We start from the raw sequence: 16,305 nt of genomic DNA, 5'->3' as shown, positions 1-16,305 counted from the left end.
ACCTTCAGTTGGGTCTTTTTTCTGAAGTTACCGTGAGTTTGGAGGGGGTCTATGATCTTTATTTGAGTATCCTCAATAACAGCTGTGAATTAGTTTTAGGTTAAATGACAACCATGGCTTTTGCAGCTCTCAGTGTTATTTATGATTGTATTCCCTGAGTGGCTATGTAGTTTTTGGTCTTTTCTTTTAAAAACTTATTGTCCTTGTAAAAAAAACAAAAAAAAACAAAAAAAAAAAACATTTGCAGAAACAATGAGAAACTACTGATTAGTTGAAGTGTTTATCTTGTGCATGCTGTTGAGGGAAACCAGAAAATGTGATACTAAAAATTGACCTTGAATGTATGGTGACTTTTTACAAAGTTATTCTAAATAAAACATATCTCTATATATTAATAAACAGTCTGGTCTGACGAGAAATCTGTTCTGTCAGTGACAATGACATCTTCAGTTTTGTTGAATATTTTCCATGTGTCAAAGTTTTCACAGCTCTGAACTGAACCCCCCCACCCACCCACCAAATGTATAAAATAATTCCTTTTGCAAAACTGCTACCTTTGTGTGAATCATTGCAAGCCACAGCGGCGTCCCAAGCATGCAGTTTCTTCCTTACCCCTGTAACACCCATTGCATCTGTGCTACTCTTTGTTTTGTTTGTTTTTTTACAGTGACACAATCTGCGTGTGTGGTGGTGTTGTGTAGAGTATGCGTACAGTAATGTGAGTGTCTGAACCCTGCCTGCCCGCTTTTTTGGTGGTTATTTAGATATTATTTTGGCTTGTGTTTTGAGTTGTATTTGGGTAATAGAAATAACACTTCAGAACACCTAGTACTTCAGAACACCTGCCTATTGATTGCATTGCATTTAAAGTAAAATGTATGTCCACTGCGATGAGCCGCGGACACATTTCCTCACGCAGTTTAGGATTTGAATAGGAGCATACAGTACTGTATATGGCATGTTGAGCATGAAGTGTGTACTTCTGTTTTCCATCCCTCATCTCAGTTACAGTTATTATTATCAACCTACAGTACGTTCATCTTGCACCAGACTAACCAGCAGTGTCGTTACAAAATGTGACCCATGCATGATCTGAGAGATGAGCCATTCAAACCCAAAGGTTCTCTTTACCTTCCAGTTTGGGTCCAGAATTGTCCCGGTTCTGAGGGAACAGGACCTCCGTAAGTCACCAGCCTCCATTGCCTTTTCAGCCAACCAATCACTTTTCTCCTTCTCTCTATTACTGCCTGGTTTTCTCTGCTGTCATTGGCTGTCTGGCTGCAGTAGGATGCTGGGAATCATTGGTCTTTTCTGTCCTTTGGCCTCCATGGATATGGCAGCATTTGGTTCAGCCAGTCCAGCAAGCCTTGGGTTATAAAAGAATTACCGATGATTATTTTTTTTGGTGTGTATAACGCACTATTATACAGAGAAGACACTAACCCTGCATGCATGCCTGTTACAAGCTGTTTTTCTTCTTTCTTTTTTTTCTTTCTTTCTTTTACTAGAGTTCTCTCACCCCATGCATGCTAAAACTCACAGTAGATACGGCAACTGTTTGCTCAACTTACTTTAAAAAAAACAAAACTTCAGGAAGGCAGATTTCTTTGGTTGTGGGGACATAGCTGACCATGTATCTCTCTAAATTTTGTACTGTATTCACCCTAATTTTCACTGTTCCTTGCCCCACCCCTCCTCTCCCCACAGTGACCGAGCCCTGGAGGTCTACCTCCGGCCCACCTTCACTGATGACCGATCTGCACCCATCTTCTACTAGCGGCCTGCTGTCCCCTTATGTGCACTCATGGGCCCTTGTTTTCATAAGGGGGGGAAAAGAAAATGGCCGACAGTAGCATGTTTAAATTGTGGGATTGGGGGTATTTAAAAAAAAAAAAATTGCCCCAAAGACCATGTTACACTACAAAGAATCTAGTTTTTTTGCCGTGGAAATTCACTCAGACAATTTTCATTGAATTCTCGTGATGTTTTGCAAACGCTTCCACAAACATTGAATGTCTCAGCCTGAACATTCTAGTGCAAGTGTGACAGTAGATTTTATTAATTATTTAGATCACACCACTTGTTGATAAGGTATGGCTAATAGGTTTGACTAGTGTTGCTGTCAACTCATTATTAATCTGTACTTCTACAATGGGATTTCTTTTTTCTTCAACACTGTACACTGTAAATTTCATATGAGGATTATTCACATTAATGAGCAGTGAAGGCACAATCTGCTTTAGTTGTTCTAAGAGAGGCTTGAGGGTGAATATAAGATGTTCGTCAGTGCACCACTGTAATATGCACTGAAGACGAAGTGTAGACTGTATTGCCACAGAAAGCTAGAACTAGACAGTTGCTGAGAAAACTGTAATTCTGCTTTTGTTAGCTGATATAGTCCTATATATTTACTAGTTGTGATACAGTGTACCCAGATTTTCAATGTGGGAACTGTGCCTTCTACTTTTTTTTTCTTCTTTTTTTTCAAACATAGGCTTCATGCAGCATTGACCCAATCATTCTATAAACTGGGATAATTTCCCCTTTTTGTTTGCTTTTTTTTTTGGTTTAACTAGTTCCAGTACAGTGCAATTGCAGTTCCACCAAAAAACAATACAATAATATTTAGAATTGCTATTCTTTTCTTCCCTCTTTGAATTTCAGTGATTTCTAAGCTGCGAGGAGATGAAATACAGTGCATACTTAATGGGTCTTTTTTTTTTTTTTTTTTTTAATATTTAGCTTTGAGGGAGTGGTAGCTTAACAGATAAGGTACAGTATTATCATAGCTTTTGATCATTCATTCTCAGTATTACACACTCATCTGGGAGAAGAGCAGAGGCATGTATGAATGCATGTGGGAATAGAATAGAAATCGTATGTGATGGAAAAGCAAGAAAGTGCATGGATGTCATTGTGCTAAAAATGCCTCTTAAGACTGCAATAATTTAAAAAATTACATCATGAAAAGTCAATTTTCCATGGATAAGTCCTTTACACTGAGTGATATGATCACGCTTTTATTACACAGCTCATTCGGGCAGCAAGTTTCCAATGCATTTTTTACTTTTTTATAGCTTTTGTCCACTTTGTCCATTTCTCACCTTTGTCCCTGTTTGTATTATATCTGTACTGTACAGAGAGTGCATATAAATTATCCTGTCCAAAATAAATCTACATGGGCACAGACATCATACTTTATGTGTTGTGTTGTCATGTTGTGTTTTATTCATTTTTTTTTTTTTTTTTACTGAAACCTGCACTTCTGTGACATCAATACAGATAAATATATCACAGACACAAGAAGGGAAAAAAGTATTTGGATTTATTTGTTTGGGATAGTACAATAGCCATGTGTGAGGGAGAAATGGAAACAGCAATGATGTTACTACCGGTGCATAGAACAACCCACCTCACCTTCTCCAAAAGGTACCTGCCACTTTATAACCAATGGGCTTTGTAATATCTCTTTGGCAAATTTGAGAGACTATCAACCTGGATTGCATCTTTTCAAATGCTTGTACAAAAATACTAGCAATGTTTTCTCTTCTTGCGGAACTTAAAAGGCAAGGTGCGAGGAAACAGAATTGGCACTTTGAGCTACAGGAAGATAGAGAGGGGGAGGGACTTGTCAATACAGCAGTAGTAATTCAAGTCAAGCTAACTGCTACATGTTGATATAACATTCATACAATATGTGAGATATGTCCTATTTTGAATGTCTTTTTTGTACACCTCAGACCCAGGCATTCAGCACAACTGTAATAGAATACATTATGTATGAGAGTATGGACAATACATAGATGTAGAACAAAATGCATTAAGATGATAACTGACATTCAACATTTATGACTGGCATGTTGACATGACACCGCTGAATTGTGAGGAAACACCCCTCGATCCCTTTGGTGTCATTCTATTGCTGATGAAATGTGATTTAAACAAAGCTAATATGCCACAAAATATAGTGAACCTGTAGCTGGCACTGTTGACACAAATAGGGAATCTCACATGTTTAGATATTTCATTCCAGGGTAAGGAGATGCTGAGCAACAGAGCCATCATTAAGACCCAGTTTGGCTTACATGAAGTGCTTCAGACAGATATGGTAAATGTAGACATATACTGTATATCATTATCAACCAGAGTGAGCGGTGGTAATAATCAGGCAGCGACAACACCTTGATGTCCTGTAATATGTTTCCGGTAACATAACACACTGAATCCACCATCGGTATGATTTGGATATGTCTTGGATTACGGAAAAAATTAAGTTTCAGCACCTCCATCTTGAAACACCATCACCACCACCCACAACGGTTTAAAAGAGTCAGATTTTGTGTTTAGAAATCCACCGCAGCATCTTATGCAACAATCATCAAGCATTGTTTTCTGGCTCCAACTATTAGAGTTGTAACAGTCCTTAAAAATGCCAGATCAATGGTAAGCAGATGGACCAAGGCAGCCAATGAGAAGAGCAGCTATGAAGCTTGTCATGTCGTACTTTTTTCTCGCTTATTTTTATTAATTTCCTTTAAATTCACAAATTAAACGACCTGTAAGGTGACCAGCAGAAACGGATGCTACATTGAGCACAAGATATTGTCATATACTGTATGTTAAAACTAATATACTGGTGTTTTGTTTTTCTGAAAACAATATGATTAGATTTTATATCCTTTTTCCTGGTTGCCATACCAGCAGCTATCTCAGTTTCATCACAGAATTAAAATAAAGAAAGTGTGCAAATCATCAAGGGTGTTTCACTACAATATGAGGCACTGTCTCATAAAGGGTCACCACGGTCAGATGCCCCAAACGTCGATAAAAATAAAACTCTGTAAAACATCTAGATATAATAATGCTGCTTTTCTGTGTCGAGAAGGACCAGGACTCGTCCTCCTCCAGTCAGGGCCACGGGACACTCAGTCTTTTGGACTCTCTTCACTGTTCCCTGTTGGAAATAATTGATTGGAAATAAGTGTGGTTGATTTACAATAGAAACTAATCAAACAGCTTAAAGTGATACTCCACCCAAAATCCTTTTTTTTTTATGACAAATACCTACCCGCCTGTGTGTTTCAAAAGATTCCTTTTAAAGATAAGAAGTTTTGTCCCTCTAACATAGGGTTGATATTTTATACTAAAAATACATAATGTGCGCTGCATTTTAGACAAACTTAACAATTTACTCCAACTTTGTGAATTTGAGACTTTGGGAGGTTTTCACATTTTCAAGGCAAATAAATTAGCTTTGTACAACAGTGAACATTGTGTATGACAGACAGTTAGTACAGACCTGTTGCTGAGCCCATGTGTGGGTCAGAGATTTGCGTGATAGAGAATCGTGAGACCATAAAACGGTTAAGTGCTACAGCTGCAGGTTTAGGAGATTCGGGACTATTGGAGGTGGATGTGGGTGAGGACTTGGGCTCAGGTATGGTGTCAGGTGAAGATGGGCGGGGCTCAAATGAAAGGTCATCTTCCCATTTATAACCCCCACCTGGAAGCACACACACAGTCACAGTCACAGTTACAGTGATCAATCCGAGATAAATCAGCTAGAACTACTCTGTGTAATGTTTTATGTCCCTGACAAACTCACCCTCTTCTGAGTTGTTCCCATCTGTCTCTTCAGAAACACAGCATGCTTCCAAGGCTTGAGCTTCAAGTTCAGGGTCAAGTTGCAGCTGATGGTCAGAGGTTTTCGCCTCTGAAGAGTCCTGCCCACTGGACTCTGTTCCTGTGGAGAAGGTGTAGTCAGCCAGCTCTCCCGTGGGACTCTCCTGGAAGCCATAAACAAAAATATACCTCACACACTCTGAAAGAATAAAATAATCAAATCATTAGTAGACAATATGCATCACACAACTTTGACCTAGTAATGTGTCATACCTGGTCAAAAAGGAACACTGTTACATCATCAAAAAAGGACACAGCTTTTTTCTTCCTCTCCAACTCATCACAGAAGGACTGGGTGAGGAGGGTGGGCATCTTCAGGAGGCTGCGGAGGTGTCTAGCCCTGCTGCAGTCGCTTACCACCACTGGCACTGTGGTGAAATCCTCCTCACTCTCCTCGCTGTCTTCATCTTGGATGTTGTAGGTCCTTAACTCTTCATCAGACTCACTGTCATCAGAGTCATCTTCATCCTCCGCCTCCTCTAGTGGCGCTCTTACATTTTCTCCACACAGCTCCAACAATGATGAGGAAGTGGACAGGTCAACAGGGCCGTTGGATTCTTCACATAAACTGTCCTGTGAATCACATTCCTCTGCATCTATGTCCTCAAAATCTTCTTCATTTATTCTCACACCCTCCCTTCTGTCCTCCGTCTCGTCCTTGACATGATTGAATTCGGGCAACTCCTCCTCCTCTGTGGATCCATCACCATTTTCATTTTCATTGGGGGCCTCATCTCTGAGGTCATTTACAGTGGAGTCAGAATTCAAAGACTGGACGGGGGAGCAATCTTCTTCTCTCCTGTTCCCGTCCTCATGGTTACCTGAGGCCTCCTGGACAGTGGAAGAGGGTTCAGACACAATGGAGGAGCTGAGCTCTGAGGAGGGCTCCTCTCCTGAGTGCTCTGTCTCCAGTCCGAGATCATCATCTGCAGGAGCGGACTCTTTGGTCAGACATCCGCCCATTTGCGGAGGAAACGGTGACAGCATGGACAACCCAGGAGTGGGAAGGGGATGGGGTGAACTAGAGTCAGCCTCTGAGAGATTCACCACAACACAACTTTTGATGTGTCTCAGATTTGCTAAATGATCCTTGTTATTGAATTGCCTTTTGATAGGATCATCATCTCTAATAGAGGTCAGTTTCTCAGTATGAAAGTCGTGGTTAGTTGGACCTGCAAAGAACTTACTGGCTTCTTCTTGAGGGCTCCTCTCATTTTCAGCATCATAGTCTGAGAAATAGGCCGAGTCCCTGTACGGGTTCTTATCCGTCAAGCCCTTTAACTGTAGCTCTGAGGTGCTGGTGGAAGTGCAGACACCCTGGCCTAAACCCACCTGCAGAACAAGTTCAGGTTCTCCACCTAGCCTAGGGCTCCTCTCACCACCCCGGGGATCTCCAAGCTCTTTGAAGATAAATTCTGGAGATTCGTTGTTCTCTGTGTCGTAGCCGCTGTCCAGGGATTTGGGCAAGATGGGGGTATTAAAGGGATCAGGGCTGAAGGCCTGATCACAGGGGCTTGCAATCGATGAGGACAGGTTAAGGGTGTTTACAGAGTCACGAGTTTCCTCTGGATTCTTCAATGGGCTTAGCTCTTCCTCTTCTACCTCAGCATAATCTAGATTGAAGTCGGCAAAGATACCTGATGTAATATCTGTAATGTCATCATCATCATCCTCACTGTAGTCGCCAAGCTCAATCAGGCTAATGCTTGATTCTCTTATCCCCACTTTACTATCCAGTGCTCTGCTACTTTCTGATGTATCTGGATAATTGAGCTGCTTGTCTCCCAGACCAACAGCTTTTCCTGCTGAAACCCCCTCCCACATGTTACCTCTCTGCTTGTCTGACAAGGCTCCTGTTTGACCAGTCTGAGGATCCTTGAAAGAGGATGGCGACTTTATATAGATTGTCTCAGGTATCATCTTAGGCTCAGAGTACAGTCTCTCTCCATTAAGCAACAATTGCTTTTCATATTTTCCTTCCACTTTTCCACCTTCTGTACCTCTGGAATTCATACTTGAGCACGTATGAGAATCATTATTTCTCAGATTTTCTGCAGTTAACTCCCTTTCCACTTGAGTGGCAGCTTCCTCTCTTTCTTTGTGACATAATTGAATGTATGAACTCAATTCAGTGGGCACGCTATCAGCGTTACAACCTGTGTCTCCTCCGCCTGCCTCCAAAGTGCCAGAAGACGTGGAGCTGTGGAAGGTTCTGGTGGTGGCCTTGGTTAATGACCATAATTCTGTTGTGTTAGAATGAGCAGTATATTGAAGGTCCAGATAGCTTTCATGCCCACTGCCTGTCTGTCTGCTATCAAAGCTCAGGCTATTGTTGTTCGCGGAATGGTTTGAGGTCCAGTTAGTGGCATCTCCCTCCGAGAAAAGGTCATCCTCAATGTCTTCACCTCTCTGCTGGCCCACCAGCAGGCCGTCATCTGTTCCAACATCAATACTAATGTGGTTAACAATGGGTAGTGTCTTTCTGAGGGGACCCATCATATTATGGCAGCTTTCATTAACTGTGTTATGACCTGTGCTCGCCTCAAGGTAGGGATCACAGAAGCCTAAGCTGGGGCTGCTCACTGCTTGTGACAAACTGCGTGTGTTTTCTAACCGCCCCACTGGATGGACAAGGTTCGATCGGGACTTTGGCGATGTATCCAGTTCAGACAGACAGGACTGGTGGCATGTCTTGTAAGCTGAAGACTGTTCACAGTATATAGTGCCGTCCTGATTGGATGACAAGCAGTTGTGAGAGTGGCTTAACTTTACAGGGCTGGTGCTGGATGCCTGTCTCAGCAGTGGCTCCATGGTTAGTTGAACAGTAGGGCTTGAATCAGAGTCGTAGGCAGTAGATTTGGTGTAGTCAGCAGTTGACCAGTAAGCACTAGGCTGTGCCATGGATGAACAAGTCCGACTCTCAGAGGACAACCTGCTGTTACTGGCCTCCAGTCCCGGGCTGTAGTCCACAACACTGTCATCCAGATTAATGTTACACTCTACTGGTTCCTCTATGCGAATGTAGTACTCGCTGCTGACGGAGGGGCTGTGGGCACTCAACACTGGGACCACACCGGGGTGTTCGGGTTCATAATAGGAAGGGGATACGCCTGAGGTCAGGCTGTCAGTCTTGCAGCCCCCTGAGGTGCTTCCTTTGCTCGAATAGTAAATATCCTGGTAATGGGGGTTCCCCTGGCCCAGTGGCCCACTGGTGGAGGAGGAGCAGTACGGCTGCTCAGCTCGGGCTTGTTCCCACTTGTACTCAAAGTTGAGACCATGGCTGGTCTCTGTGACAGTCAGTAGGTCGTCTCCTGTGTCAGAGTGGAAGCTGTCAGAGAAGTGTTCCAGGAGGGGGAAGGAGGATGATGCAGAGGAGGCCAGCTCCACTGCCTGAGTTTGGTCCGCACCAGAGGCATCAGCTGGTCCAGGTGTAGGGGTCAGGACGAGGGCTGTTGACGTAGCTGTGTGAGAGGAACTACCAAGCAGGTTGGGTCTCAAGGCATTCCAGCGTTGTTCAAAGTCCTCCTCAGCCTCACTGGAGCCTTTGGCACACAGATATGTGACCAGAAAATGTACTTCCTCACTACTGGGTCTCAGCTCTGGCTGTAGCCAGCAGAACTGCATCACCTCGTACCTGGACAGAAAGGAGAGAGAGAAAAGAAAAACAAATGGAGGCAAAAGAGAAAAGAAGAGAAAGTTATTATCAGACTCCTTAAGTTTACATATAAATACCTGAGAGGCACTTATTTATATCTTAAGAATATGTATTTTTTATTTAAAGGAGAGATGAATAGGCAGAAGTTATAGAATTGATTCTAGATGAACAATAAGGCAATATAAAAGAGAACTTTTGAAGTCAGCAATTTCTAGCAACGCCTAGCACTTGTTTATGGCACTAGCCAATAACATAAAGAGTGTATGAAGGAGGGGCAGTGCAGTTGCTGACACAGTTAGAAGATGTTTACATTCCTCCTTGTGTGTGTGCGCGTGTGTGTGCGCTTGTGTGTGCGCTTGTGTGCGCGTGTGTCTCCTCAGCATTGGCACCATTCGCATTTAATTTAATGAGGAAACATTTTGAAAAATAAATAAATAAATAAAAGACGGTATTTGGCTGGCTTCCCCTGTAAAAATAAATGAGGTGATTCAACTCTGGTCAATGCCAAAGGGATCATAAAGAATAGGGAGAGTATTGATCATCTGCTCTTGCTACCAAAGAGAAATATTGCTACAGTGGTTCTGGTTCACCACCATAAGCAGAAACTAATTTTAAAAACTGGACACAGTGACTAGTTCGAAATTAATTGGTCAGTAAGACTTGAAGGCCTAACAAAAATTAATCTTATGCGGCATCAAAATATACAACATTCTGAGTGTCCCTCTCTGAATGTGTTTGTATGGTATGATTCTCTGAGTGTGTTGGCAGGCTAATATGTCTCACCAGCGCTCAGCCAGGGGGAATTGGAGATGGGGTTTGGGTAGTTTGAGCTGCTGTTCCTTCACAGCATACGTCAGCACCTGTCTGTCGGAGTAGTGTCTGTACGGCTGGTTTCCCAGCTCAAACAGCTCCCACACAGTCACCCCCAATGACCTGCAACAGGCAACGAAATCATTGAGTGTGTTCACTGCTCATATCTCAGACATGGCCATGTTCCAAACAAGCTGTTCATTTCATAACCTTCTTTATGTTGTGTCACGTGTATCTCTTTTTGCTGTACATATACAGTTAGGTACATGAGCATTTGGACAGTGACACAATTTTTGCTTCTGTACACCACGATAATGGATTTGACACGAAACCATCAAGATGCAGAGGACAAAACTGAGGGCAGAAAGACTCGTAAACAAGCAGCAACTGAAGGCAGGTGCAGTAAAGCCCTGGCAAAGCATCTCAAGGGAGGAAACTCAGCATTTTAAGATGTCCATGGGTCCCAGACTTCAGGCAGTCAGTGACTGCATAGGATTTTCATCCAAGTATTAAAAATAATCCTTATATATATAATTGTATTGGTTTGTCCAATTACTTTTGAGCCTCTGAAAATGAGGGACTATGTATAAAAATGGCAGTAATTCCTGGACAGTTAATGTGATATTTTTGTTAAACCCATTGAATTAAAGTTGAAAGTCTACACCTCCATCACATCTGATGGCTTCGTTTCAAATCCATTGTGGTGGTGTACAGAGGCAAAAGTAAGAAAACTGTATCACTGTCCAAATACTTATGTCCCAAAATGTATTTCCTAAAGAGTTTCATAATAAAAGCAGACCAGATTACAGGAAAATTGAACACTGAATGGATTCAAGTTGTTGTACATGTTGTTAAGAGTATTACATGCAGAAACCTTCACACAAATAAAATAAAATAAAAAATAGTCAAAAGATGAGCATCCTAAATAAAGTTTTAACACTACAAGTAATCGGTTGCAATTTTCATACACACAAAGGGAAAAAAAAAAACATCTATGTTAAACAATTTCTATAACTTGATAAAGGTAATGCTGGTATGGTTATGTTATCTCAGTAAACTTGCAATAATATTTTCTGTTTGTTGCTTGGAATATCTCACCATATGTTGCTGCTTTTTGTTTGGTCAACAACCAGCAGGTTTCCATGGACCTCGTCTACGAGCTCAGGTGAAATCCAGCGCAGGGGCACCCAAATCTGGTCTTGTGTTACATAATAGTCATCCTACAGAAAAAAAAAGACTAATAAGGTGATATGGCAAAAAGCATTCGATAAAAAATTACTGACATTATCAAAAGTCAGTCTGACCTTGTATCGGCTGTGAGAAAGGCCATAGTCCCCGATCTTAACTGACATTTCTAAAGTTAGCAGGCAGTTTCGCAAGGCCAAGTCACTGTTGGAGGAAAGAAACCCTGAGTAACTTTTCTAAAACACTGTGCATAAACATAGTCTTATTTCAAACTGTATGCTTTAAAATGTTTTGGTTGAAAACATTAGGAGCTCAGTATTTTTCCATTGTTACACCCTTTTCAGTCAGTATGTTATGTACTGGAAAGTGCCTTTTAGTTATAACTGTAGAGTATATACCATTTGGGCTTTCAGTGTTTTTCTGTTTGCTAGAACAGACAGTATTGTAGGTGTGTTGCCAATTAAAATATATCACTGCATTATGACTAACCTAATGTAGCTACAGTATTAATTAAAGTATAGCATGAAATGTGTACATGTACATGTATCATGTTACGTTTCTTCTCATCTGACCATGTGAAGACGGACTGAAGTAAGTCACCTTGTTTATTCTCACCTCCTCCACAAACAGGGAGATTTTTAGCCTGGCAGCCACGGACTGGTTGCTATGGCAGCCACCACATGGTTGAGAGACAGCGAAGGTGGCTCGCCCCCGGCAACAAAATCACTGATGCTGGAGTTTGTGACAAGTACTCAGGCAGCACCAGGATGTTGTTGCAGGGAGAGACCAGCAGGGGGCACACAGACCATTCAGGTGGATTCCTCCTTTCAAGGGCATTAATATGCAGGTTGATGAAGGTAAACAGAGCCGGACTTACTCCCATAATGTACCTGTGTATGAAGTTGTTTTTGTGGAGGTGCAGAAGCCCTGAGGCAATGTCACACGCCATTCGCTGGAGGATCAAAGGGTCAGGAGTCTCAGAATCAGCCACACGACAACTGCGGAGGTAACTCTTCAGATCACCCTGAGAGGAGAGAGGAAATTAATATGTGAGCTTATGAATACTGCACACAACGCCGCACTACGAAAGGAGATAATGAGGTATGTGAGAAGGACAGAATAAACAAAGTTTTAATCATTAAATTGTATCCCACCAGAGGGCAAAACTCCATGACCAGCAGATAAGGAGTAACCTCCGAGCACTGTGCCAGACACTGCAGGAGGGCAGGGTGCTGGAGGGTTCTGGCAGAGGAAACAGAATTTGAGCAGGTATGAAGGTCGTAAGGTCATACATAAAATAAATAATCAGATCCTTTATCTAATTTGTTTTTTTTGTTATGTGGTGCTGCAGTCGTGGTTGAAATGATTGGCACCCCTGAATTTTAAGAACAGAATTTAGAATATAATATATAATATCTTCAGAAATAAATGCAAAGTAACCAATTTTTTATAATCAAAATATTTCAATAAAATGTCCAAGGATAATGAACAAAAGAAAATAAGAAATACAAAACTTGCATAATAGTGAAATAATACAAACACAAAAGCTACCAAAGGCAAATTTATTGGCACCCTTCTCTAATATTTGGCTGCAGAACCTTTGGCAATAGCGAAAGCCTCTAAACGTTTCTTGTAGCCATCGAGAAGCCTCTTGCACTTGTCTGCTGGTCGTTTCTGCCACTCTTCCTCTGCTCTGCGTTCAAGCTCTTTTAAGTTTGCAGGACTCCTTTTTACAATGGCACATTTCAGCTCTCTCCAAAGGTTTTCAATGGGATTTAGGTCAGGACTCATTGCTGACCAGTTTAAAACAATCCATCTTTTCCTTTTCAATCATTCTTTTGTGCTGCTGGATGTGTGCTTTGGGTAGTTGTCCTGCTGAAAGACCCAAGGCCTTCACCTCAAGCCAAGTTTTCTGACACCGGACAACACATTTCGCTATAAAATGCCTTGGCAATCTTCTAATTTCATCATTCCTTTGATACATTAAATGCCTCCAGTACCGGAGGCAGCAAAGCAGACCACAACAAGACAGAACCTCCACCATGTTTTACTATAGGTTAGGGGTTCTTTTCCTTATGGGTTTCATTCCGTTGCTTATAAACAAACTGAATCACTGCATTCCCAAAGAGCTCTACCTTGGTTCCATCTGTCCATAAAACATTACCCCAGAGAAGACTGTGGCTTATCTATGAAAGTATTAACAAACATTAGTCTTGCCTTTTTGTTCCTTTCTTTCAATGGTGGTGTCCTCCTTGGCATTGACCATGGAGCCCCACTTGGTTTAGTGTACAACGTATGGTACAGGCTGAAACCACCAGTCCAGACTGCTCCAAGTCAGCAGACGTTCTTTAGATGTCTTGTGTGGTGTTTTTAACACAATCCGCATTAACCTTCACAGATTTCTCTCACTGAGTTTCTTCTGAACACCACGTCCTGGAAGGGTCTCAACATTTTTATGACTGTGAAACCTCTTGATAACGTTACAAACTGTTGAAACAGGGATTTCAGAAAATGCTATGTTTTTCGATAATGGCATTTCTGATGCTCTCAGAAAGCGCTCTTTTTTGCTATTGTGAAAAAGAAACAATCATGCAGGAAAACCATCATTCATTGGTTAATTCAGGTCATGTGAACACTGAAAATTAAAACACAGGTTAGTCTTATTTAATTTCTATTTAGTTTGAAGAACTTATTTAAACTTATCAAAAGGGTGCCAATAGTTGTTTCAAGCATACATTTTATTTCTGTGTTTTTTATTTTACTCTACGAAAGCTTTTTTGTTGTTGTTCGGTTACTTTGGACATTTTATTAAATATTCTGATTATACACAATTGGTTAATATGCTGAAGATATTCTAAATTCTGTACTTAAAATTCAGGGGTGTCAATAATTTCAACCAGGACTGTATTTGTGGGCTGAACGCCTGTGGGCTGTGATCTCTGATTTGTCATTGAACTGACCGGTATGGCTGTGCCTCCTCCAAGAACTGCATCTGATCCTGCACACTGGCACTGGCCTTCAGCTCCTTCACCACCACCTGGGTAGTGTTGAGGCCCGCATTGACCTCGCCCAGCAGAACCTAAGAAGTATACATAGGGGGAAGAGCAGAACTGAACTTTATACCAAACTCTAGGAATGTGGACTGGAATTTACCACAAACAGCAACAACATTACAAAGTGAGCAAGATGAGAGAAAAACAAAAACCAAAACACACTAGAACGGGAAGCATATCTAGGAAGCATGATAGCAACAGTTCTGTACAGTAAATTGTAAGGACTGTGACTGTGAATTTCAACTCTTCAACATCCTGACACAAGTGCCAAAGATTAGCCTCGCTGGAATGAGATCATCATCACATTACCCTCGCATTCCACACACAGTAGAGAGCACATCAGACTACAATTAGTACAGTAAGAACAGATGCAGCTGGGACAATTAAAGCTAGTGATGATGAGTACAAAGGTGTTGTTGTAGACCCAAATACTGTGCGTGACTGTGTCTATGTTTTAAAAAGAACAAAAAATGCATTTCTTACCTTGCCAAACCAGCCATGTCCAATCTCTTTTAGATAGAGCAGACTATGGCGGCCAAGTTCTGATGATTTCAGCAGCTGGACTGAAAAGGAACAGTAAGAAAGACGTAAGATTACTCTTAGACAGGAAAAAATGAGACTGCTATAGTTGGAAAGGAGTGATTAAGAGGAAAAAAAAAAAAAAAACTGATTTCTGAAAAGACAAGGTTTCAACATATTGAGCAAAGTAAACAAAAGAAAAATAGAAAGTTGGAAATTGTTTGCAGATACAGAATAAAAATAGAGCACTGCAAAGCAGGGAAACTGCAAACACAGGAAGAGAAAAATTAGAACCCCCTCTCAGCCAAACAACAAATGTACATTTTCCTAAATAATAAGTTGCGTCAACTAAAGAGAAGAGATTTGCCTGAAGGCAAACTTGAACTTGTTACTTCCCCACTAGTTTAAACAATACTTTGAGTTCAAAGAAGCTTACAGCCGCCACACACAAATTCACTACAGAGACCCAGCGCTAGTCTGCAAATTATACTAAGTCGTGCACAAAATCAAATACCTCCATGAATCCTCATGTTTCAAGAATGGGGAGGATAATGGTGAGAGGAGAGATGATGATGATGATGACGGAGCAGTTGAGCGGCCAGCCACTCTGAGCACCGTGATAGAGGCCGAGTCCGAGTCCCAGGCAGGGATGAAGTACTGGTTCAGAGTGTGAGAACCGAGAGCCCGTGGCCCCAGCCCCAACCCCGGGCGTCTTAGCTTCATTGTGTGTATGTGAGAAAGAGCCCACGGTCGCAGTGTGTGTGTGTGTGTGTGTGAGAGAGCCTCGGCAGGATTTAACCCTCCGAGCCCTCGCACAGCTGAACAAGCTCGCCACGCTGCCTCTCCCCGTCTGCACCGAGCTCATCCTCCAACTGGGACACACAAATACACATACTGTCCTCGTCTCGAGCTCCCCAGCTGTCAGGCAAACACTGAAATCCTTGGTTCCTATACAGACTACATTTAAATCTGCCGTAAACAGAGCGAGATAGAAACTGATCACAGCTTTGAGTCAGTGGAGCAATCTGCTGATGGGTCGATGCAGGAGTTCCGAGGAGGATTTCTGCCCTGGGCGCTGAGATTTTCTGGTCACGCCTGATGTGACCGTCACGCATGTTGGTAGTGTGCCGTTTGACGCGCCAGCTCTCTGTGCAGCTTCAAGACACCCAGTAGTGACATAAGGCCTACATAATGCCGCCCTGTCACCCAGGACAGCAGCATTCCTCAGCCAAACAGGACACAAACACTGCTCTGTCAGATACAGAAAAGACCTCTGTCATACGCACTCACCACCCCCTATCTGAAGCCCCCCCTCCCCGCTCTTAGGTCCTGGTGCATGCCACCACTCTTCCCCTGTCTCTCCACATTCTGTCACAGACCCCTCACTGTATTCTGCCCATA

General features: G+C 42.1%; 2 protein-coding genes across 5 annotated transcripts in view; one reads left to right on the top strand and one right to left on the bottom strand.

The window, feature by feature from the left end:
• The window catches only part of baiap2a (BAR/IMD domain containing adaptor protein 2a), a 50,827-nt gene extending 48,101 nt beyond the window's left edge, over positions 1-2,726 (top strand). The window contains exons 14-15 of one of the 3 annotated variants that reach the window (XM_040123862.1): positions 1,139-1,181; positions 1,708-2,726. In XM_040123862.1, coding sequence (XP_039979796.1) covers positions 1,139-1,166 — 28 coding nt within the window. In that variant the 3' untranslated portion in view covers positions 1,167-1,181; positions 1,708-2,726. The other 2 variants (XM_040123859.1, XM_040123861.1) reach the window with 2 other exon arrangements.
• Positions 2,727-3,232: 506 nt separating this feature from the next.
• aatka (apoptosis-associated tyrosine kinase a) overlaps positions 3,233-16,305 on the bottom strand; it is a 37,864-nt gene continuing 24,791 nt past the window's right edge. For both annotated transcript variants that reach the window (XM_040123855.1, XM_040123856.1), the window contains exons 5-15: positions 14,869-14,948; positions 14,293-14,411; positions 12,487-12,574; positions 12,223-12,356; positions 11,452-11,536; positions 11,246-11,367; positions 10,121-10,270; positions 5,896-9,316; positions 5,606-5,786; positions 5,300-5,503; positions 3,233-4,954 (exon numbers count right to left, since the gene is read on the bottom strand). In XM_040123855.1, coding sequence (XP_039979789.1) covers positions 4,926-4,954; positions 5,300-5,503; positions 5,606-5,786; positions 5,896-9,316; positions 10,121-10,270; positions 11,246-11,367; positions 11,452-11,536; positions 12,223-12,356; positions 12,487-12,574; positions 14,293-14,411; positions 14,869-14,948 — 4,613 coding nt within the window. In that variant the 3' untranslated portion in view covers positions 3,233-4,925. The remainder of the gene's footprint in view (positions 4,955-5,299; positions 5,504-5,605; positions 5,787-5,895; positions 9,317-10,120; positions 10,271-11,245; positions 11,368-11,451; positions 11,537-12,222; positions 12,357-12,486; positions 12,575-14,292; positions 14,412-14,868; positions 14,949-16,305) is intronic.

The sequence above is a fragment of the Xiphias gladius genome, chromosome 3, assembly GCF_016859285.1.
Source record: "Xiphias gladius isolate SHS-SW01 ecotype Sanya breed wild chromosome 3, ASM1685928v1, whole genome shotgun sequence".
Taxonomy (NCBI): domain Eukaryota; kingdom Metazoa; phylum Chordata; class Actinopteri; order Istiophoriformes; family Xiphiidae; genus Xiphias; species Xiphias gladius.
This window is presented reverse-complemented; position numbering and strand designations above follow the sequence as displayed.